Source organism: Charadrius vociferus, unplaced genomic scaffold (genome assembly GCF_000708025.1).
Source record: "Charadrius vociferus isolate BGI_N301 unplaced genomic scaffold, ASM70802v2 scaffold731, whole genome shotgun sequence".
NCBI lineage: Eukaryota > Metazoa > Chordata > Aves > Charadriiformes > Charadriidae > Charadrius > Charadrius vociferus.
This window is the reverse complement of record NW_009646854.1, coordinates 1,003,280-1,022,921: the sequence shown is the minus strand read 5'-3', so window position 1 is coordinate 1,022,921 and position 19,642 is coordinate 1,003,280. Positions and strand designations below refer to the sequence as shown.

The window sequence follows — 19,642 nt, the reverse complement described above, 5'->3', positions numbered from 1 at the left end:
GTCTTCTATGATTTAATTTTATTCAGTAAACAAAAGGTTTTCTTGCCTGCCACTCTTCTTTAAGATATATCAAGCTAAACGTGCCACTTAAAATTCCTGCTTTGCTTCCTCCATTTCAAACCCTGGATCACATTTTTAATCAAGCCCACCCTCTCTCTTGTTCCAGGCTGTAGGACTTGCAGCTGTGCCTCCCTTCATCTGGACTGCGGGTTATAATTTCTAGCTATGCTCAGAAGGCAAAAATTAACAGGGGAAATGGCAGCTGCAGCATGGAAAATTGGAGTAGGGAAGGGGCTGAAATTAACCCAAAAATTATGAACAGAAGGTTGAAGAGAGAGGGAACGGGCTTTGTAATCATGAGTGTGAGTTGAGGAGGGATGAAAGAGGCTGGGACTGACCAGGAAGCACAACCATCTGGAGCCCTCAGTAACCAACATCCAAACACTACTTTAGCTGTTCACTTTCCAGATAATTAAATGTGAAATCATTCAAGCTGAACAAAACCTCAAAGATATAAGTTTTCCTAGAACGGTGGTGAAATTTTAAACTAAACCTTATCATGCTGTGTTAGCCTTTGTAAGTCTGGACTTGGAAACTGTAAAACCATTTTGTTTACATCCATTCAGGCAAAGCATGAAAAAAATAGCGCAGTTTCCTTTATGTCCTCTTGTTTTTTTGCACCAGTCCTTTAACTCTCACTTCTCTGTTACATCAAAAACCAGCTGCTTGTCTTACCCTCCAAAATCCATCATTACTTCTGTCCATCTCACCAATGATGTTGATTGCAAGAAATGGGCACCAGGCTTTCATCAGTACAGAGGTGAGCCTATAATGGTGGCTCTTTCTAACAAGTATTTATATTTTCTTCTGTCTCTACCCCTCATGTTTGGCAGAAGCTATCTTTAGAACGTCTATAGATATATTTAATTGTTCTTGGAATTCTCCTTAAAACTTTGAATTTATGTTCAAAATCTTGAGAAGTTGCTACTGCATACAAATCACTACCTCACATGTGAAAAAATCTCTTTCCTTGTACTCTTCCTTTCCCTTTGGCTTACTCCTCTTTTCACTATGATTTCTGTTAACTTTTAAGCTGTTTATTGAAGCTTTTTATTCTGTAATTGTACAGAATCTACCCCAGTGGGACGGTAGTTCTTGGCTATGGCTCAGAGCTACTGCAATAGGCTAGATGTTAAATAATTAAAAAAAAAATCATTCATTGGTAATGAATTGTAAAAAAAGAGCTCTTTTTTACTCTTACTTGCTTGGGTTTACTGTAACTCTGTACTTCTCCTTCGAGTCCACTAGAGGGAGAATTACTACTTGTATTTCACCAAAAGTTTACAGGCATCCCATTTGGTAAATTTTGAGCATTTTATTACTGCAAGCTTTGTAGCTAGCATTGGCTTGACTTACAGCAGTTCATAATTGATATTCATATATCTCTTTAGCATTTATAGATCATTGTCTGTTGTTGGATATTAAGAGAACCATAGACTTGGATTTTCAAGCATTCCTTGTTACTAACATTTTTTTGTTTATTTTTTATTTAGTCCCAAATTCTAAGCAATGCATAATTAAAAAAAACACCATAATAACCCAAAATTCCTTGCCAAAGAGATCATGCAGTTTAAAGCAACACATAGCAGCAGATTGAGATAGAGATTTAAAAGTGATTATGTGGCTACAGTAAGTATTGTTTTCAGTAGTCTAGCTTGTTAGTTTTCTAAAGTCACTGCAGCAAAGAATTTCAAGGTAGGTAACGAGATGAAGTGTGCAGGTGTTTGTAGATGGCTTCTCCTCAGTGAAAGACTATCCTGAGGACAGCTTGAAACATTCAGTAATGACAGCGGACTGAGGGAAATGGGTATCTTAAGTGGAAGCTGGCATTTCAGCAAGATGAAAGAAAAGAGGTAGGGCTGAATAGTCAGAGAAGACTTCTAGAAGTAGAAGTCTGTGTCAGCAAAAAAGGAAGAGAGACTTATAAAATTTAGTAAAGTGTCATATCAGGGTGATTGGCTGGGGAAATTATTCTTGTCAGCAGTGTTCTAAATTACTGACAAGACTGTATTTGTCAAGGCTGGGAGAAAGAATGGAAGATAATGATTTTCTGGGTGAGAGTTCTGGCTGTGTGGATGGATGGGATCGCTACATCATCATACGATTCTGAAAATTGGGTGCTAGGCACAGACTTACACTGTTTTCAGTCCTGGACATATGGTTCCCCAGGGTTCTCAGTTTACAGTGTTGAAATTTTAAAGCTCTCCATCAGCATAATGACACTTACATTCTATAGACAATAACACAAACATCCCACCAGAGCTTTGGTTTCTTCTGAGATAAAAAGTTTCCAGAGAACTGGCTGTTTGTTTACCAAAACTGGCAGAACTAACTTATCAGTATTGTTCTTTGTCTTGCACCATCATTGCTTTTTCTTAGACCTCCAGATTTTCCTTCCAGTTCCTCTATGTACTATTCTTCATGTTCCCTTTGCTATGTACTCTTTTATACCTTTTCTTTCTTCCTTTAAGTGTTTATCTGAAAGCCCATTTACACTATGGACCATTTTTATTGCGCTGTTATATATTTTTTCATCATAGCATCTGTTTTTAGGTGTTAATCTTCCTATAAGAGCAGTTTATGTGATAATGGAAGGATCTTGGACACATTTACAGGGCACAGAGGCTCTTTTCCTGTTTCTGCTCTTTCCACGTAGGCTTCAAGACTGACCTTTAAGTTGTCAGGAGAGCTTACGAGATATGCGTTCTTGCAGTTTAGCAGAGGTAAAAGAAAACAAAAAATTTTAAGCATTACACAGTAAGAATCTACACATGCTTCATCTTCCCTTGGTGCCATGTGGCTTCTCAGAGCTACACACACCACCTCCAGGTCCTTTTCTAGAGATGGGAGATTTAGAGGTGTTTCTGGACCATTTTTTATGAGTCTCTCATAGTTTCTGTAAAATGGGATTGATGAAGAACATTGACAATTGAGTCAGTTTAAGAGTTGCAATATTCACTTGCACAGAGCTTCTTGGGGACTGGAAAGGGACAACACTTCAGCCCCTTCCTTTTCTTAGCCTATATCTTCTCTGTAATCCCTTCTGATCCCTCCCTAATCCCCTCTGTAGCCATCAAGATGTGATCGAAAGGGAGCTTCCAAGGGAAAGCTCCTCAGGGAACCAGAAACATTTCTTTGCAATATCTTACCCACCATGGTACATATCCAAAGCTCTCTAATAGGCCACTTTGTTAGATATTATTTTGCAACAGAATGCTGCCATTTATAATCAACATCCCAGCACTGAACCATACCACCACTCTCCAGCTCTGGGGTTGGGGCAGAGAAAATATTTCACTTTATCTTTCCTTCCTTCAAGCAATTTAGAATTGCCCTTCTAAAAAAGCCTTCCACTGTGGCTGGCAGATCTCACAGACTTGAATCCAATATGATTATGCATTCCTTCTCTCATCAGTATCTCCCAGGCTCAAAATGAACCAAAATGCATTACTTTCTAGAAAAAATTTAATCAAGTTGTGGAAGTCCTTGTATCAGGAATTATGTATACTAAAAGTTCAGAGGGTTCAAGAAATGGCTGGACAAACATATGGAAGAAAAAACCATTGTTTTTCTTTTCTTTTAAGTAAAAAGACTACATGTGGCTTGAGATATCCCAAACACTGAAAATCATTGGAAAATAGCTATTATGGGAAGTGTCATTGCATGCTTCTTGTCTCTTCTACTCTGCCATTATTGTTTACTCTTAGCAGCTGTCAGAGAAAGTATACTCAGGTAGACAGACCTTTAGTCTGACCCAGTGTGGTTCTTATTTTCTAGCTATTTAGCACTCTCCTTAGGTTCATCACACTCATTTTGGGACATCTTCTGTCACTGGTTGAGGTGACACTATTTATCAGGTCTGCCCTCTTGGGTCCTGCCAATCTCATTTGACAAAAAAATTACTTCTCATATGACCATATTAAAAAAAATAATTAAAAGATATGCATAGGAGGTGCAAGTTTCTTCTTCACTAATGCAAACTGCTGCTACTAAAGGAACAGACAGTGTTCACAAAGGAATTTAAGAGCCTTGATGCTTTTGCTGAACAGTTATGTTTTTTTCTGATACTCTTAATTTCTATGTCAGCATTTTTAATCAGGTATGACAAAAATCTGCTAACTCCATTAATCCTCTTTTGATTCCACCAAACATCTACAGGAGTCTTATTGCCAGAGAGGCAGCTAATTTCTATGACAATAATTCATTATGCAACCAGTTTCCTAAATGCAGCTCTGTGGTTATGCACTTGTTTCGAGAGGCGGTCTTGATCTTTTACTTCCCTAAAGAGGTACTCAGTCCCAATCTCCTTTGATACCAAAGGACTTTTAAGCTTATATGTGGACAAGATTATGCATTCTACAAATGATTCTAGAGGCACATTAAAATCTTTAAAGGTAGTCCAACCTTCCTAAAAAGAAAGCAGGCTGTCCTCAGGCACCTACTTCCAGAGTGTAGTATTCCACTGCTTTGATTCTGTACTGGGGCGGGCAGCAAGAATCCCCAAATCCCACTACTACAGTGTCTGTAGGCACCCTTCTAACCAGAATATGTCAAACTTGGTGCCCTCAATATCAAGAAAAAGGTTTTGGAAAGAGTTTTTGGCTAATAGGAATTTTCTTTTGGCAGTCCTACAGCAATGCCCGATTCTTCCTGGAATAATTTTTATGGTGGAAAGATACACTGCATAATTATGTTAAGATAAATTAAGCATGGATGGGTTTGTTTTTTTTTTTTTTTTTTTTTTTTTCTTTAGTCTTCTACATCTCTGCATTCTGTGAACAGGACAATTTCAATTTTGGGCCCTCAAAAGTCATAGAAGTCATGAACTCCTAGTATTTTCATGCATTGCTTTTCACCTCTTCTGTCAAGAGAGACCACTTGAATATTCCCTTTTGACTACACATGTAATAATACATTTCACAGAATCATAGAATCATCGAATGGTTTGGGTTAGAAGGTACCTTAAAGAACATCTAGTTCCAACCCCCCTGCCATGGGGAGGAACACCTCCCACCAGTTAGATACAGTCAGTGGTATACTGAGTTAGATACAGTGGTATGACTGCGCCAGCGGGCAGCACAAGCGGAGCTGCTCACACATGCTGGGAGCACAGGATTCCCCCAGCACAGGTGGGGCGCAGTCCTGCAGCATCCGAGCTGGGCTGGTGATGGGGACAGCAGCCAGCAGCCCCAGATAAAGCCAGGAACAAGTCCAGGGAGTCCAGACAGGAGGATCAGGAGGTGGGGCTGGAGACAAAGTGACCTACAACGTAAGTGGAGCCAACTGGGACAGCAGAAAGCAGGGTCGGCCTTGGCCACAACGCATCTCTGCGCACTTGTGTGGGGCTCCAGCACAAAGTGGACCTGGGGACCATTAGCGTGCGCAGGGCTCTGTGAGCTGTAACTTGCTGCTTCTGAGATGTTTTCTTTCAAAGCAACAGGGATAATAACACTTGGAAAGGTAAATCTTCCTGCTACAGAAAATTAAATTATCTCTCATTATGCTGTGCTACCTTAGTCAATGAAAATAATATAACCTCAGAAAGAATTTCTCTCTTTTTTAGGTTGGGTCTTTTTTTTTGCTTTTGATTTTGGAGTCAAGGTATAAATAGACTCAATATTTATTCTTAATGTATCTTAGGACATTATCTAATTATCTCAAATCTAATAATGAAAACAAACATTGTGAAAATGAGCAACAAACAGGAGCATTATAAAACTAAAAAAATACTGATCTGGTTCATGATCTAGCCTTGGTTTGTGTCTTTCAATTAATGGATTTTGTGTTTTACAATCAAATGCATAAAAATCCCTCTGAGTCTTTAGTTCCTTTTCCACTTACTGGTAAACGTTATTTTAGATGAGCTCTTATATATGTTCTTTGTTAACATTAAAACCAGAATATCCTGTCTAATCACAGAAAGGATAGTTTAAAATTCAGCTTAGAATTTCAGACTCTACAACTGCAACTCAAATGTTTCACATAATTCTTTGTCAGGTTAATTTGGTTTGGTTTCAGTCAGTAATACAGCAGTGTTAACGTAATACAAATGCTTAACATATTCTATAAAGATCTGATAATTTTTCTTGCCCTCAGCAAGGGCAAGAAATGGAGAAGAGGGACATTTTCATTACAGTTATATCCAGCAAGAATGTTTGAAACATTAACTTCTCTGAAAATAAAAGCGTCCCTTAAATGAGTGAGGAAGTGGTGGCACAGATGAGTATAATTCTGTATTAGGTAAGAAGAGCTTCTGGTTTAGGATTTTTCCTGTAGAGGGTGACAGAGGACTGATTATTTGTTCTTTCATTGTCCTACTTCTAGCTATTGTTCCTGTCCCCATTTGAAGTCAGTGGACATAGGCTCAGACAAAAAACCTCTCTATAGTATTGGTTTTCGGCAGTCTAAGAGGTGATCTTAAAGGTGTGCTAATGATGTTTGATTTATATGGTAAATACATTAATTTTCTTTACCCGATAGACTATATATTACCCTCTTATTTAAATGCTGTTGCAATACTTTGGCATATCTGAGAGCAGCCATGCTTCACTTTCATAATTAATCGTGGTTTTATTCCTCTGTAATTATATATGGCATATGATTTACTCCAATAAATTATTTGAGATATATCTAGTTAGATGCACTAAAAAAATATTAACTTTGTTACCTTTTTCTTTTAAGGCATTAGTTATATATTACCTTTTTTGACTGTACACTGCACTCTAGTTTCTGATTCCTAGTTTCTTCCTTGCAAATGTTAAAGGAAAACGTCTCCAAAGCTTTGGGCAAATATTAGGATGAATAAAATTGCTTGCACAAAATGAGATCTCTTATTATACAAAATGTTTAGAAGCTGTATGCAACCAAAAGGAATTTTGAAAGGGTTTTTTTTCCAGTACATTCAGAAGAAGATAACTGTATTTAAGACAGCAGGGTAGAATTCTGTAGGTTAGACTTAAATTTCCATTTATATCCACAAAAGGTTGCCTGAAACTATTTAAGTCCTGCTCCTTAAGATGGAGAGGGACACACTGTAGAATTTGTAAATACACAAATACCTACTGCTGATTCCAGAAAGATTTATGAAAATGATAGTTTTTGGGAAACTCTAAAAAGAAAAAGGTGTGATACATTCATAGTATCGCAATCCTAAGCTTTTCTATACAGGGAAGGAGCTTTTTTCCCCCAAACTTGTTCAGAGAGCTCTGTCTCTGAACTCTCTGACTGGAAATACACTCTGTCAATTCTTAAAAACATTGTAGAAGCAAATTCTTTTGTCTTTTTTAAATTCCAGTTCTTACAAATATGTGAAGTGACTACTTTAACACCTATAGAAAAGATAAGGAAATGACTGTAAGTGAATTGAATGAATGGGCTTCTTAAAAGGTATGTTTTCATTATATATTATACTCAAAATTTTAGTAACTTGAAAGTTCTAACATAAAATTTACAATAACAAGCTTGAATTGAATCATTCCTAAGTTCAACATTTTAAGCAGAAATCTCCAAACTCTGAAGCATCCTGTGGTATTAAAGCTCTGTCAGTAGCTATGATTTCTCTTTTAATGCACTTATTTTTTTCCATTAAGTAGTAGCTCATCTCCAGACAATGAGTGGGTTATGTAACCGTACTGTAGACTTTTAGACTTAATTTTTTTTAATTTTCTAACCTCTCTCAGTTTTATAAATATTCCTTTGAATTCCTCCCAGCTTTTAATGCATGGTCAAAATAACAGATTAGTTGAAATATAACAGATGGTCTAGATTCCTTATTAAGTAAACTTCCTGTGCATGTGTCTGACCTCTCAGAAATGTACTTGTTTATTTGTACATTATACTCTGGTTTAACCACCATGCTTGGAGGGCCTAGATTAAGTCCAGTTTGCTAAAAGCTATTGCTTCTGCTAGCGTCAGAAATAAACTCTGAAGTTTGGGAATCTGGAATGTCGATATGCTTTTTGCCAAGTACTTGTGATACTTTATAATCCTTAGAGTTTTACAAAGCCATCATGCATTCACTGACATCAGCAGGCAAAATTATGCTCTCATCTTTACGGTAACTGGTTTTCCAAAAGCTCTAACAGTATCTGTCACAGGTCTAGCCCTAAAAAATCCAGGACTGTAGCCACAATCTGCCTAGCTGTGATACTTTTTAATCAAGCCTATATCCATATTAAATACAGACTGGGGAGATGGGGCTGGGCTCGGTTCCTTCTGTCCCCTGCTCTCTCCACTGCCCTCTCCTTTACCCTCTCCTCAGGACTCCTCTGCAAAGCAATTTATGCTCATAATTGTTTTCTGCTCCTGTGGGCCATGTCCTTCACTTGCAGTTAACTAATAGTTCCCAGACATCTTTATGTGTTGCGGTGGTAGGAATGCTGGCTAATGCTCCTGCCTGTTCTTTGATGTAATTGTGTAGAAGTACATTCATTTCCCTTAATCTTACCCCAGGAAATGTTTTCTTACACAATTGTTTAGAAATTACAGTTATTGCTACTCTGTTTATTCTTATTTGTCATAGGAGGTTGTTCACTTCTATGTTAACGCGTATGTGTGGGGAATGGTACATCTGCCTATCTTTTCCTGGCGAGCCACGCTTCTTGCCACGCTGCATATAATCCTTTTAAAGAAATGCTGCTTTTATTTTTATGAAGTATCTGTTAGATTTTCTAACATGTGTGATACTGGCTGAGGCCTTTTTTTCCGAGGATTGGTATAGTGAAAGCATTGTATTTTCAAATGTTGATAGTTTTCCTTGTGTAGTCAAACAGGATTGTGTTGGCAGCCCCTTCTAATGGAAGATCTTGATTACAGAAGCAGTTTTTCTTAATCCTTTTCTTTAAGTTAAGGAACATCTAATCTTGTTAGAAGGAAATCTCCAGGCTGTCCTATGCAGTGTTGACATAATGATTTCATTTATAACCAAATGCTAAGTTGACTGCTCTTGAGATGACCGCTTCCCCCACTTCATTTGTTTTGTTCTCCTGTGTGCATGTGTGGTAATGTGTGGTTTTAAGCTGGACGTCTTTGCCAGACCATCTAGTGTGCTCTTTACGGGACAGCAGTGGATGGCCCCCAATAGCACTCAGTTTATAGCTTTTATTCCAGAAACAAACTGTATTCTGAAAATATCCTTAATTCATTCTCTGTAGCAGCATGAATTGTAGAAAGAACTGTACAACTTTGCAAAGATTTCAGAGAATCTCTATTTTCAACTCATTCTTCAGAAACATGCTGTGCTGTACTTTTCTGTTTTAAGTTTGGAGCTTTTTTAGAAGTTCTGTTATGGGTCTGTATTCCATTTAGCAAATTATTTTGAAAGTATAAGACTGAGTGTTTTTTCTGACATTTGCATAAAATACTGCTGAAGTCCTTGTGCAAGGATTGCAAAATATTCCTCTTAGAATGGACCCTGGCCGTGTTGTTACAGGTAGCTTTTGTATCTACTTGGTTTCCTTCTTTATCATATATGCAGTGTTCTCTTACCTCTGCTGTTTCTGCCATGCACAAAAATCCAGCAGCTCATTTGGGGGAATCAGCAACTAAACACTACTTTACTTCCATAGAATCATGTCAATACTTCCAGAGACTCCAAAAATATAATAAAAGAAATGACTGACTAAATGCAACATGTTTTATTGAATTGCAAGGTGAATCTGAGCTGATATTATGAAAACTGTTTTTATTAGGAACTTCTCTTGAATAAAAGTGCTCTAAAATTTTAAGTGACAACGAGTGTTTTGTTAATGGTGGCAAACATGCCATACCCAACTTTGAGTGTACCACAAGCTGTTCTTACTTTATTCTGTTCTCCCTCTGAAAATATACTTCTCAATGTATGTCTGTCTGACTATTATTTGGAAAGTTGACCTGATTCAATGCCGTTTTAGGTACCATTGTTCCACTAGGATATTATTGAAAATTTACTTCGATCAAATACGCAGAGTAAACCCATCAGCCTGCAATTTCCTTGGAATATTTAGAACTGCCTGTGTTTTCCATACCTTTGACTGTTACACAGTTTTATCTGTCAGAGGAGGCCTGCCATTTCTGTGCTAAGTGCAACCAATCCTCTTTTCAGCCGCCCATTGCAGCCCTGTGCTACCTGCGGTCTCCCTGGCAGGCTGTGCGTGTAACTGCTAGGAACATGGTCAGATATGCACTATCCTGCATTTGGCAAATCCATAACTATCGTATCAGCTCTTTGAGAATGTGGAAATTGGCAGGTATTAAAATGACACTGTGACCTTTTCCAATACTTAACGTTTTATTAAGACTTCCCATCACCTATTAATTTATTCTTTTATCCTTATTTTCTTCCTTGACTGCTATGCTCCTCAATTTATGCATTAACCTCTCTTTCCAAATAAGAATCATACTAACATCCAAGATTCTTATTTTCTACTTTATCTAGAATTAGAATTCTCCTCAATCACACCAAACTCTCAGTATTCTGTTATTTGCTTCAGGAAGTTAAGCCATGGTATAGCCCCCATTCTTCACAACCACCTGAATTTATCTTCTTTTTTCTCCACTTCTGCACCATTCTCAGGTGCTCTAGTACCTCAGCATGCTCTGACCTTACAGCTGGTCCTGCTTTGAGCAGGAGAATGGACTTGATCACCTGAGGCAATTTCCAACCTGAATTCTTCTATGATCCTGTGATACTGATCTGCTTGCTTTCAAAGAAGCAACTCTTCGGAGGGTTGTTCTTTTGCTTGCATTCCTATGTGTCTGGAATTCTCTACTTACTCACAAGTAAGATATTTTAATAACTTTCCTTCTTCATATTCTATGTGAAAGAGATCTTTTGCTCCTTGTGAGGAAGTGCATTTATGCTCTAATAAGAAAAGATCTGTTAAAGGTAATTTAAAATAGCCACAATTGCATAATATATTCTATATGTTGATAAGTAGTTATAATGTTAAAGTAACTTTATCATACTGTGTGTTCAAAGTAGTTGTAATACAGAAATTACTTTTTAATCCTTGTTTAGTCTCTTTTATGTGAGATCAAACACGTGCTTAATCTTGCACAGTACTACCTGCAGAACCTGTTAACTTATTCTCTTCCATATGCTGTAGCTTTATCTAGTCTTCATGATTAACAGAAATGTGAGTACTTTAAGCTGTAACATTTACGTAAATTTATCATAAGGAACATATCTCATAAGAAAGTACCAGAATTGAATGCTTGAACTTCATTTTTTAGTATCTTTAAGTGGTCACTGGAAGAGAATAGAAGCTACAGCCACTTCTAGATTTTTGTAATGCTCAATTTCTGTTATGAGGAGATTCTAGTTTTTGTCCTGAGCCTTATGATGATTTAGTTAAATGTATAGTAGGCAGAATTAAATCTGATCTTGATATAACTTTTACCTTTGCAGCTATGACTAAGCAAAACCTGCAAAATTAGATTTAACTGTGAGTGCCTTAAATTAGAACATTAAATCAGAAGGTGAGTCAAACGCCCTTAGGATGTACAACATGAACATGCCTAAAGCACTGTCAGTATTATCTTTTGCAAATGTGATATGTATCAGGTCTCAAATGTTCTTATTTTTAAAAAGCAATAAGTATCTTTTTTGGTGGAATTTCACAGGCCACTTTCAATGATCTTACTTCAGTAGCATGACTAGGGAAGAGCCTGGAAAATTAACTCATTGGGAAAAACATTTAAAAATACTTTTTTTTTTTAATCTTTATTAAAAACCCTACAGCAATTTTTTGAATTGTACCCTATGCTTTCTTAATGTGTGTGAAAAACACACGCTGCCGTTTTTACCTGAAGGAGTTTTTCAAAGGAGTAGCTGACAATTTTTTCCACTGTGGTGATCTTTGTAGGAAAACAGGAAAACTAGATATGTCTTTATTAAAACACAGTCAAGTAGGACAGTTCCTTAATTAATCAGAATTTTTATAGAAAATAGAGATAATTGTACTGCGCTGTCTTTTTTTAATGTGTAGCTAGAAACATTGAACTGGAAATGATATTTTTTCCTTATGGAATAGTTCTCTTTTATAGCTAGTCTACCTCATGGTACTGCCCTTTTTCTGCCTTGTCTTCTTCCTCGTCCTGACTGCAAGATAAGCATTTTGTCTAACTCACATAGTGGTTATTGAATAATGCTGGAAGTTAGACCTCTGCTTTTTATTACAGTAAAGGCTGTTCATGTTTCTAGTCTATAATAAAATCAGTCCAAAGGCTTTCATTTAACTTCATAAGCATGCTTGAGAGTTTTCATAGTATACATATACGTGCTAGGCACTACATAAATTAGTTCAACGTATTCTTAAATAATTCATATTTTGAGACTTTATAGTAATTAAAATTACTGTTCTGAGCATGAGTCATTTAGTACTCCCAGACTTCTTTTTTTCTTTTTTTTTTCTTTTCTTTTCTTCTTTTTTTTTTTTCTGAGGAGGAGGAGGAAGTGGCAGGCATATGTCAAAATAAGGTATTTAGAGGAATGGAGCATCTACATTCACAAATCTAACCCATTAACCTATTAAGGAAAAGCATTTTAGTTAGCTATTCGTGCAAACGGTGCTACTTTATAATGACTGAGTTCGCTTTTCCTGTTAAAAGGCATTAGCCTGCTGTTCTATGCACATTACATATTACCTCTTTGAATATGTGGCAAACCCACTCAATACCTGTAATGCAGGATGTCAAGCTAATCGTCCTTGTTGACTTAGTTCTGATATTTTTAAGAACAAGGGTAATAAAACTGCTCATCTGTGGGCCAATACTTTCCTCTTCTATAATTATCTTTGTAACGTAGTGCAACTTAAAGCACAATCCTGGGCCGCCTGTAATAAATCTTAACAGTCTTATTGACGTCATTGATTCATTGATCTCCAACGGATCAGTTCGTCTAGTTTCATAAAGCCACTGCAGCTATCTGAAGACCATGCTTTGGAATAGACATCAGGTGGCAGTATTTCACAGCACAAAAGAACATAGCTCTCATTATACAGACAATTGTTTGGAAAAAAATGATTGGACTCATATGGAATTGCTCGTGTTTTTTAATAAATAAGAAAGAATAAGAGGCTAATAGAGAGATTATATGTTTGTTCTTCATAGATATAAAATAAGCATTTTCCTATATTATGGGGTTTTTTTTGGTCTGCTTGTTGAGGACCAGTGCTGTGTATACGACTCTTCCACTCAGAAAGGAGTGGAAGCAGTTACTGTGTTAGTTATGATTTAATCCAATTCTTTTTCTGTCTTTGGATTAACACTTCATTTCCAGTTTAAATTTTGTTCTCAGTAAAACATAGTTTAAAATTTTGGTTTTGTAGTTTCAGTAATATTTGGGCTTTGTTCTGTATTTGGTGAGTGTTAGTTTTTACATAGTGATTAAATCTATAAAATTTTAGAAAAATATACAAAAATGTAATGCACGGTGATTTCAGCGTTCTGTGGTGCGTGCTGTTCAATATTGAGTTAAATTTGTAAATACATTGTTATCAAATTTCACATATGACGCAGTACAGTTAAACTTGTCTACATAATGGGGCTGACACCTGATAGCAATGTCATTCTTAATGTAAGTTGACCTTTCAGTTGCTGTTCTGCTCTACTTCTGTCAGCATCATAATGTTCTCTTCATAATCCTCATCAGGAATTGTGGCTTCCGTGCTAAGTACAAAGGTGATTCCTCTCCATTGTGACAGAAGGCTGCTTTTGCAGGTTTTCTGATTTTTCCGTAAGACGGAGAACAGTATTTGCCTTTCACACCTGGTCACGTAATTGTGGTCAAACACCCTTCACCCTGTTGAAAGCCTGGGCACTGTGTGTGCTTCAAAAGGAAATTCTTATTCACAAAGGAGAGCCGGGTTGTAAGACAAAGTAAAAGAGAGAATGTATTGCACCAATGAAAATTATATGTAACTGATGTTCTGACGTTAAAATGAAATCTCCACAAAATGGTGTTGTTTTGTTCCTGTAGGATGAACAGGAAGTATGGTTATAACTGAAAAGGTGGTTGTTGTTGCTGTAAAAATGACTGTATCAATCTTAAGCAAATATTAACCTACCACCAGTTATTACACGTCTTTGTCTGCTGTCAGTGAGTTATGAACAAAACTGAAGATGTTTCTAAAAATTTTGTCTTTCACAATAGAAGAAACAAGTTATTTTAATTAAAAAATGAAAAAGAGAAATCTCAGGATGGATTGAAAAAGGTTTTGTTAGATCATAAAACCGTACCAATATCTTGTTTGCATAATGCCATCAAAAAAGATACTCAAAAAATGGAATTTAGTAGCAGTATGTATTGACCAAATAAATGCAAGTACTTTTGCCTTTTCGTATTTCAGAAGTTTTCTTTTAGTATTGTTCGATAGTTTATTTCCCCACTAGCTGCAAATAGAAAGAAGGCACTTCCTTAGTTCAAGTAGTGGTCATGATATGACGATATACTGAATTAAGAACATCTCATTAAACAGATACTGGTAGCTTTCATAGTCTGATTTCAGTTTGTGTGCAGATCTTAAATGTTTGTTTTGTTTTTCTGGAAAATGTAAGGTAGCAAGTATTAGCATTTCCCAATTGGGTTTGAAAACTGGTGGTGATAAACTGAGTTGGGGGGGGCAAAGGGGGGAGAAGGCAGAACCTAAACCCTTTTACATTATCTAATTGTAGCATTTACTAGTTAGCTTAAGAGGTAAAAGTCTGTAATCCTGCTTTGTACATGAGGACTACAAAGATAAATACTGTAGATCCTGGAAAAAAACAGAAGAGGTTATTCAGCAGACCCCGTCCTTTCAGCCTTCTTGAAGGCTCGGGAATAAGCAAACGGAAAGAATAACCAAACAAAATGAGCACGCATCTGATTTTTAAGCCCTCCTCCAGCACTTTTTATGTACATAACCAGAAGTCACTCAAGCAGCTGCAGCACATTAGTTCCAATAGTTTAACCGGCATCTTTGCAGCTCCAACAAAGGCTATGCTAAAGCAGTTTCTTCCTCCTGTGCTCACTTGCTACGATAGCTAATAAGTGATCTTTGGCAGCAGGGCTGTGAGGGGAGTGGTAATGTTTAATAGGTTTCTGTGGAGGAGTTAGCTTGCTTTTTTCTTTGTAGATCATTATCTATAGAGAGAGGCTGAGGGCAGGCGACACCATGTTGAAAACAGAATAAGCTGAGCTGGAGTTGGAGCTCTGCACAGTTCTTGAGAACTGTTTTAGAAAGGAAATATTTTAAGCAGTTAAACCAATATTCGATTGTATTAGACCTTAATAACAAACTTACGGGGGAAACATGGCTCAGCAGACAAGTCCGGACACTCTGGCTGTTCCTGAAGTGGATAATACACATTGTCAAAATCCATGGTTAAATGAAGATCTTGTGAAGACCCTGAGGGAAAACCTGTTGCAACAGGAAAAATCCAGGACATCTAGGAAATCTTCATCTGCTTCTCCTCGGCTGTCTCCAGTTATTTCTCCTCGAAACTCTCCCAGGCTTTTGCGCAGGATGCTGTTAAATAGCAACATACCAAAACAGCGGCGTTTCACTGTGGCACATACCTGGTAAGAGCGGGTTGTCATGAAATGTCAGGTTGGCTTGTTTTTGTAGAGATTTATCTCCTCAGTGTCAGTGCTTATATTTGTTGGTTTGATCTCTGCATGAATCCCTCTGGTTGAAAAAGACAGTTCTAACTTGTGACTCAAGTTAATTTCAGACCTGAAGCTGAAAATAGTAATTTATATACGGTACCAAACATATATTTGCTTGCACAAAAGCTACTTTATTTCCTCTGATTTCTCAGGTAATAATAATTCCTTTCTTCTCCTCCCCCAGAAATAAAAACTGGACTCTTAAGGAGGGAGAGTACTTACCTCATTCTGTGCTGTTCAGGCCAGAGTGAGTAGGCATTTTTTTTCTTTAATGTGTCTTTTAAATATATTTTATTTTATTTATTTATTGGCAATTTATGGGCCCTCCTCCCCTAAGCAGAATAGCATAAGTTTGTGTGTATTTTAACAGCACTCAAATTAAAAAAGACATGACAGAGAAGAATGATGGGAATAGATATTGTAAATAAAACAGTGATTTTTATGAAAGCAGTTGCTAGAATAAACAGAGGAAGGATGGAAAAGGAATCCTTTGTTAAATGATTCACTAGTACTACTTTTTTGGTAACACCATATTTTCTTAGATGTGTTTGTGATCAAATCTATAAAAGACATTAAATTTTTTGCCTCCATCTTCTGTAAAACAGTAGCGTAACTTCATTACTTAATTTATTCTTTTTTAAAATGTTACATATGAGATTGTTGTAACTCAGTAATACATTCCTGTTTGCTTTGATGGTCCTGAGATCTCTATGTGTTCTAGTTTTTCTTGTGACACTTTTTGCCCCCTTTATATTACAAGTAAAAATGTAATATAAAGAAAGGAGGGCAATGAAATACGTGCAAAGAAACTAAGTCATACAGTCTAAGCAGCAAATGGATATGCTGTTCAAGTTTATATTCATTTGTCTGAAATTACATATACATCATAGCTATGAGACTGATATGCGCGTTGCACATTTTATACATGTGTGCCAAAATCTTTACTATGCATTTGTGTAGCTAAAATACTCCTTTGATAAGATAATATTTTTACCCTTGGAAAGGAAGAGGAAAAACAAGTGTGCCTTCATACTTAAAGAATATTTAAGTGTACCAGTGTATCTGGTCAGAAATTGCATGTGTAACAGAGAAAACAATGAAATTAGGATATTTCATGTTCCTTTAACAGTTATGCATAAATCCCAACAACATTAAGGATTTCTAACTGCTGGTCTGCTGTAAATAATTTATAAAACAGTCAATACGTAAGAACATGTAGGATAAAAGAGAAATAATTCAGGCAGAACTGTTTTACTTTGTAAGATGAAAATAAAGAGGAATTTGTGAAAGTTTACAGAGGGAACTTATCATGTGTGATTATGTGTTATGACAGTTATTGTAGACAGTTTAATGACAGAGAAAGGAAGGTATTAAAAGGGACAGATATGAAGTGAACAAACAGGTTTGGGCAACATGGAAGGGCAAAGGCTGGCACAGTATTAAAAAGTGGAATTTTGTTTAAATGCACTTCCTCTAGTGAGCTTCAGAAAGTTTTGAGTTTGGGTAGAGTGCCTTTTTCAGCATGACACGGAGTGTAGGAAATGCTTGGGTTTTTCCCAAATATGTGAAATACTAGGCCTGCAAAATACTGTTGTTGAACAATTCATAGTTATTTCTAAATGATTTGTAAGACTGGCTCATTTTAGCAGCACTTTTTTTTCAGCAAGCAGAGAAGTAGAGAGTCAATCAGAGAGTTATAATAAATTACCGGAGAACCTGCAAAGAAAAATAGTACCCCAGAAGTGAAGATGGAGGAGAAAAACGCACTAATCTTAAGTAATAATATATGTGATCAGACTTACAAGTGTATGAAGGGAAGCAGACGCACTACTGTGTGTTTAGAAAATTTATCTATTACCAAATCCCATCAATTCTGTAGTTACTGATACATCTTCAGTTTGTTATCTATTTAGAAAACTGAGATGCTGTGTGATAGACATGTGGTTTGTAGATGCTTTGACTACATAGGCAGTATATGTGGTTTTAATTCCATATCCATATAATCCATTTTAGGCAGCTCACAGAAAAAAAAAGTGCTTTTGAAAATGGAGTAGCTGTAAGCTTACTCCAAAGTGTAGTGCTATGGAGGATCCATTCTGGTTTTAGTGCATATCATTTGTTCCAATATAGTTACGACCTTCTCTGTAAGTCCTCTAATTTTCTCGTACCTTAAGAATAGTCGTTGAATTTGTGTATACATCCTTCTTGTTTAGTCTATCCACACAAGCATTAAAAATTTTAATACCATGATCTTATTCAAGCCACCAGTAGGTTAGAAAGTCATTCTGACTTTGCGAAATACCACTAGTTTTATAACTTTAGTATTTTCTTACGTTTTTCTTATGATTAGGGGTTTATGTATATAGGTAGCATAAGAACGAAATGTATAACACTAAAGATATTGCTGTGTGTGGCAGTGATGCCAAACACAGCCACCACAGATACAGTGCACCAGAACAATTCATTCAGATGGTACCTCACTCCCTGATTTCCAGGCTCCAAAATGGCTTTCACATATAGTCAAGAAGTGGGTGGCAGATGGATGAATTGTTCTGGCAACCGGATTCTTCCCCCTTTCTTTCATAAGGCCCATAGTTCCCCCCCCTGTAATGGCCTGGGATGTACAACTGTTGACACTAAAATGCATTTTCTTTATCGTGTGTCTATTATCCTTTCACATGAATAATCGAGTTACCATTTTTAGTCATATGGCAGGAATATTCAGTCTTATAAAGACTACATAAATGGCCTGGTTGTGAACTGTCAAAATGCCTTCATTTTTTGTTACGTGATGAGGTATGCAATCATAGGGTGCAACGTACATGTACATTTACACAGTGGGGGGTGACACTATATTATGTAAAAGGCATGTAACTACTTGCGATAAAAAAAGGTGATGTACGATGTAAGCCTTTGAGACCTCTTTAAGAAGTTCTATGGTGGTTAGTTCTAGAAAAGTTGGACCATTGTGTCTTCCAAAAACCATGTCTTGTATAAAAATTGACATGAAAATTGTACACAAACTGGTCCGTATACTAGGGAGTGCCTAAGAAACTGATGGAACCATTTATTTAAATTTGTTCTCTCTGTATCAGTTGTTCTCAGGAAGGTACGACTTAATAGTCTGTTTTTTTCATTTGTTTTTAGTAGGAGGTTTCCATGCACTATGTTCAAACATGTGGTTATATAATCTGAATTTGCTTACAAGACTGTAACGGAAAATTTGCCAATATTTCTTTCAACTCAGAGTTCATCTCTAGCCATTAACCTCAGACATTTTATGAGACCTTCTCTCCTTTCTTTTCATCTTTATCCTTCCCCAGCGGTAACTCTGAATTCATTCTAACACTTGAAACATAAACTGATTTTAGACAGGAAAAAATACAGCAATGAGTGTGTGGAAATAGAAGGTTTTAAGTGGTAGAGATGCATGGGGTCTTCACTTTTGTTGGAGAAATTTCTGAATAACTTAGCTTCAGAGAGTGTTACAGCTAGTCTTGCCTGTAACTGTGAAATTAAAACTAAATAAATTATCTTGAACTTTTAGCCTGGATCCCTCTCAGTCTACAGACCGTATCCGTCTACAGTCTACAAACAACTGTGGTGACTGAAAAGAATGGCCAGGAATTCAAATATACTTTATCCACAACCAATTCAAGTTCCTCAGAAATCTGCATTATATTATATTATATTACCGTAAAAGTAACCATAATACTTTAAGATCAGGTCAATATAGTGATGTGGCAGCACGTATCACAGCCGGACACAGACAAGATAAGTCCTCTGGTATGTGCTTGACAAGTTCAGTTTCTGAATTGTTCTGGTTGGCTCTGCATATGCCTTTTCTGAGCTGCCTATTTCCCCGGTGCAGTTTGGCAGGAGGGGTCGTCAGCAGCGTGGGATTACACGTGCTGGGGCTGGTGAGAAGAAAGCACCTTCGGTGGCAGGGAAGGGGGC

General features: G+C 36.8%; 1 protein-coding gene across 1 annotated transcript in view; it reads left to right on the top strand.

Annotated features, from left to right (window-relative positions):
* The first annotated feature begins 15,329 nt into the window (after window positions 1-15,329).
* PDE4D (phosphodiesterase 4D, cAMP-specific) overlaps window positions 15,330-19,642 on the top strand; it is a 370,935-nt gene continuing 366,622 nt past the window's right edge. The window contains exon 1 of the mRNA XM_009894268.1: window positions 15,330-15,598. Within this exon, the coding sequence (XP_009892570.1) occupies window positions 15,330-15,598 (269 nt within the window). The remainder of the gene's footprint in view (window positions 15,599-19,642) is intronic.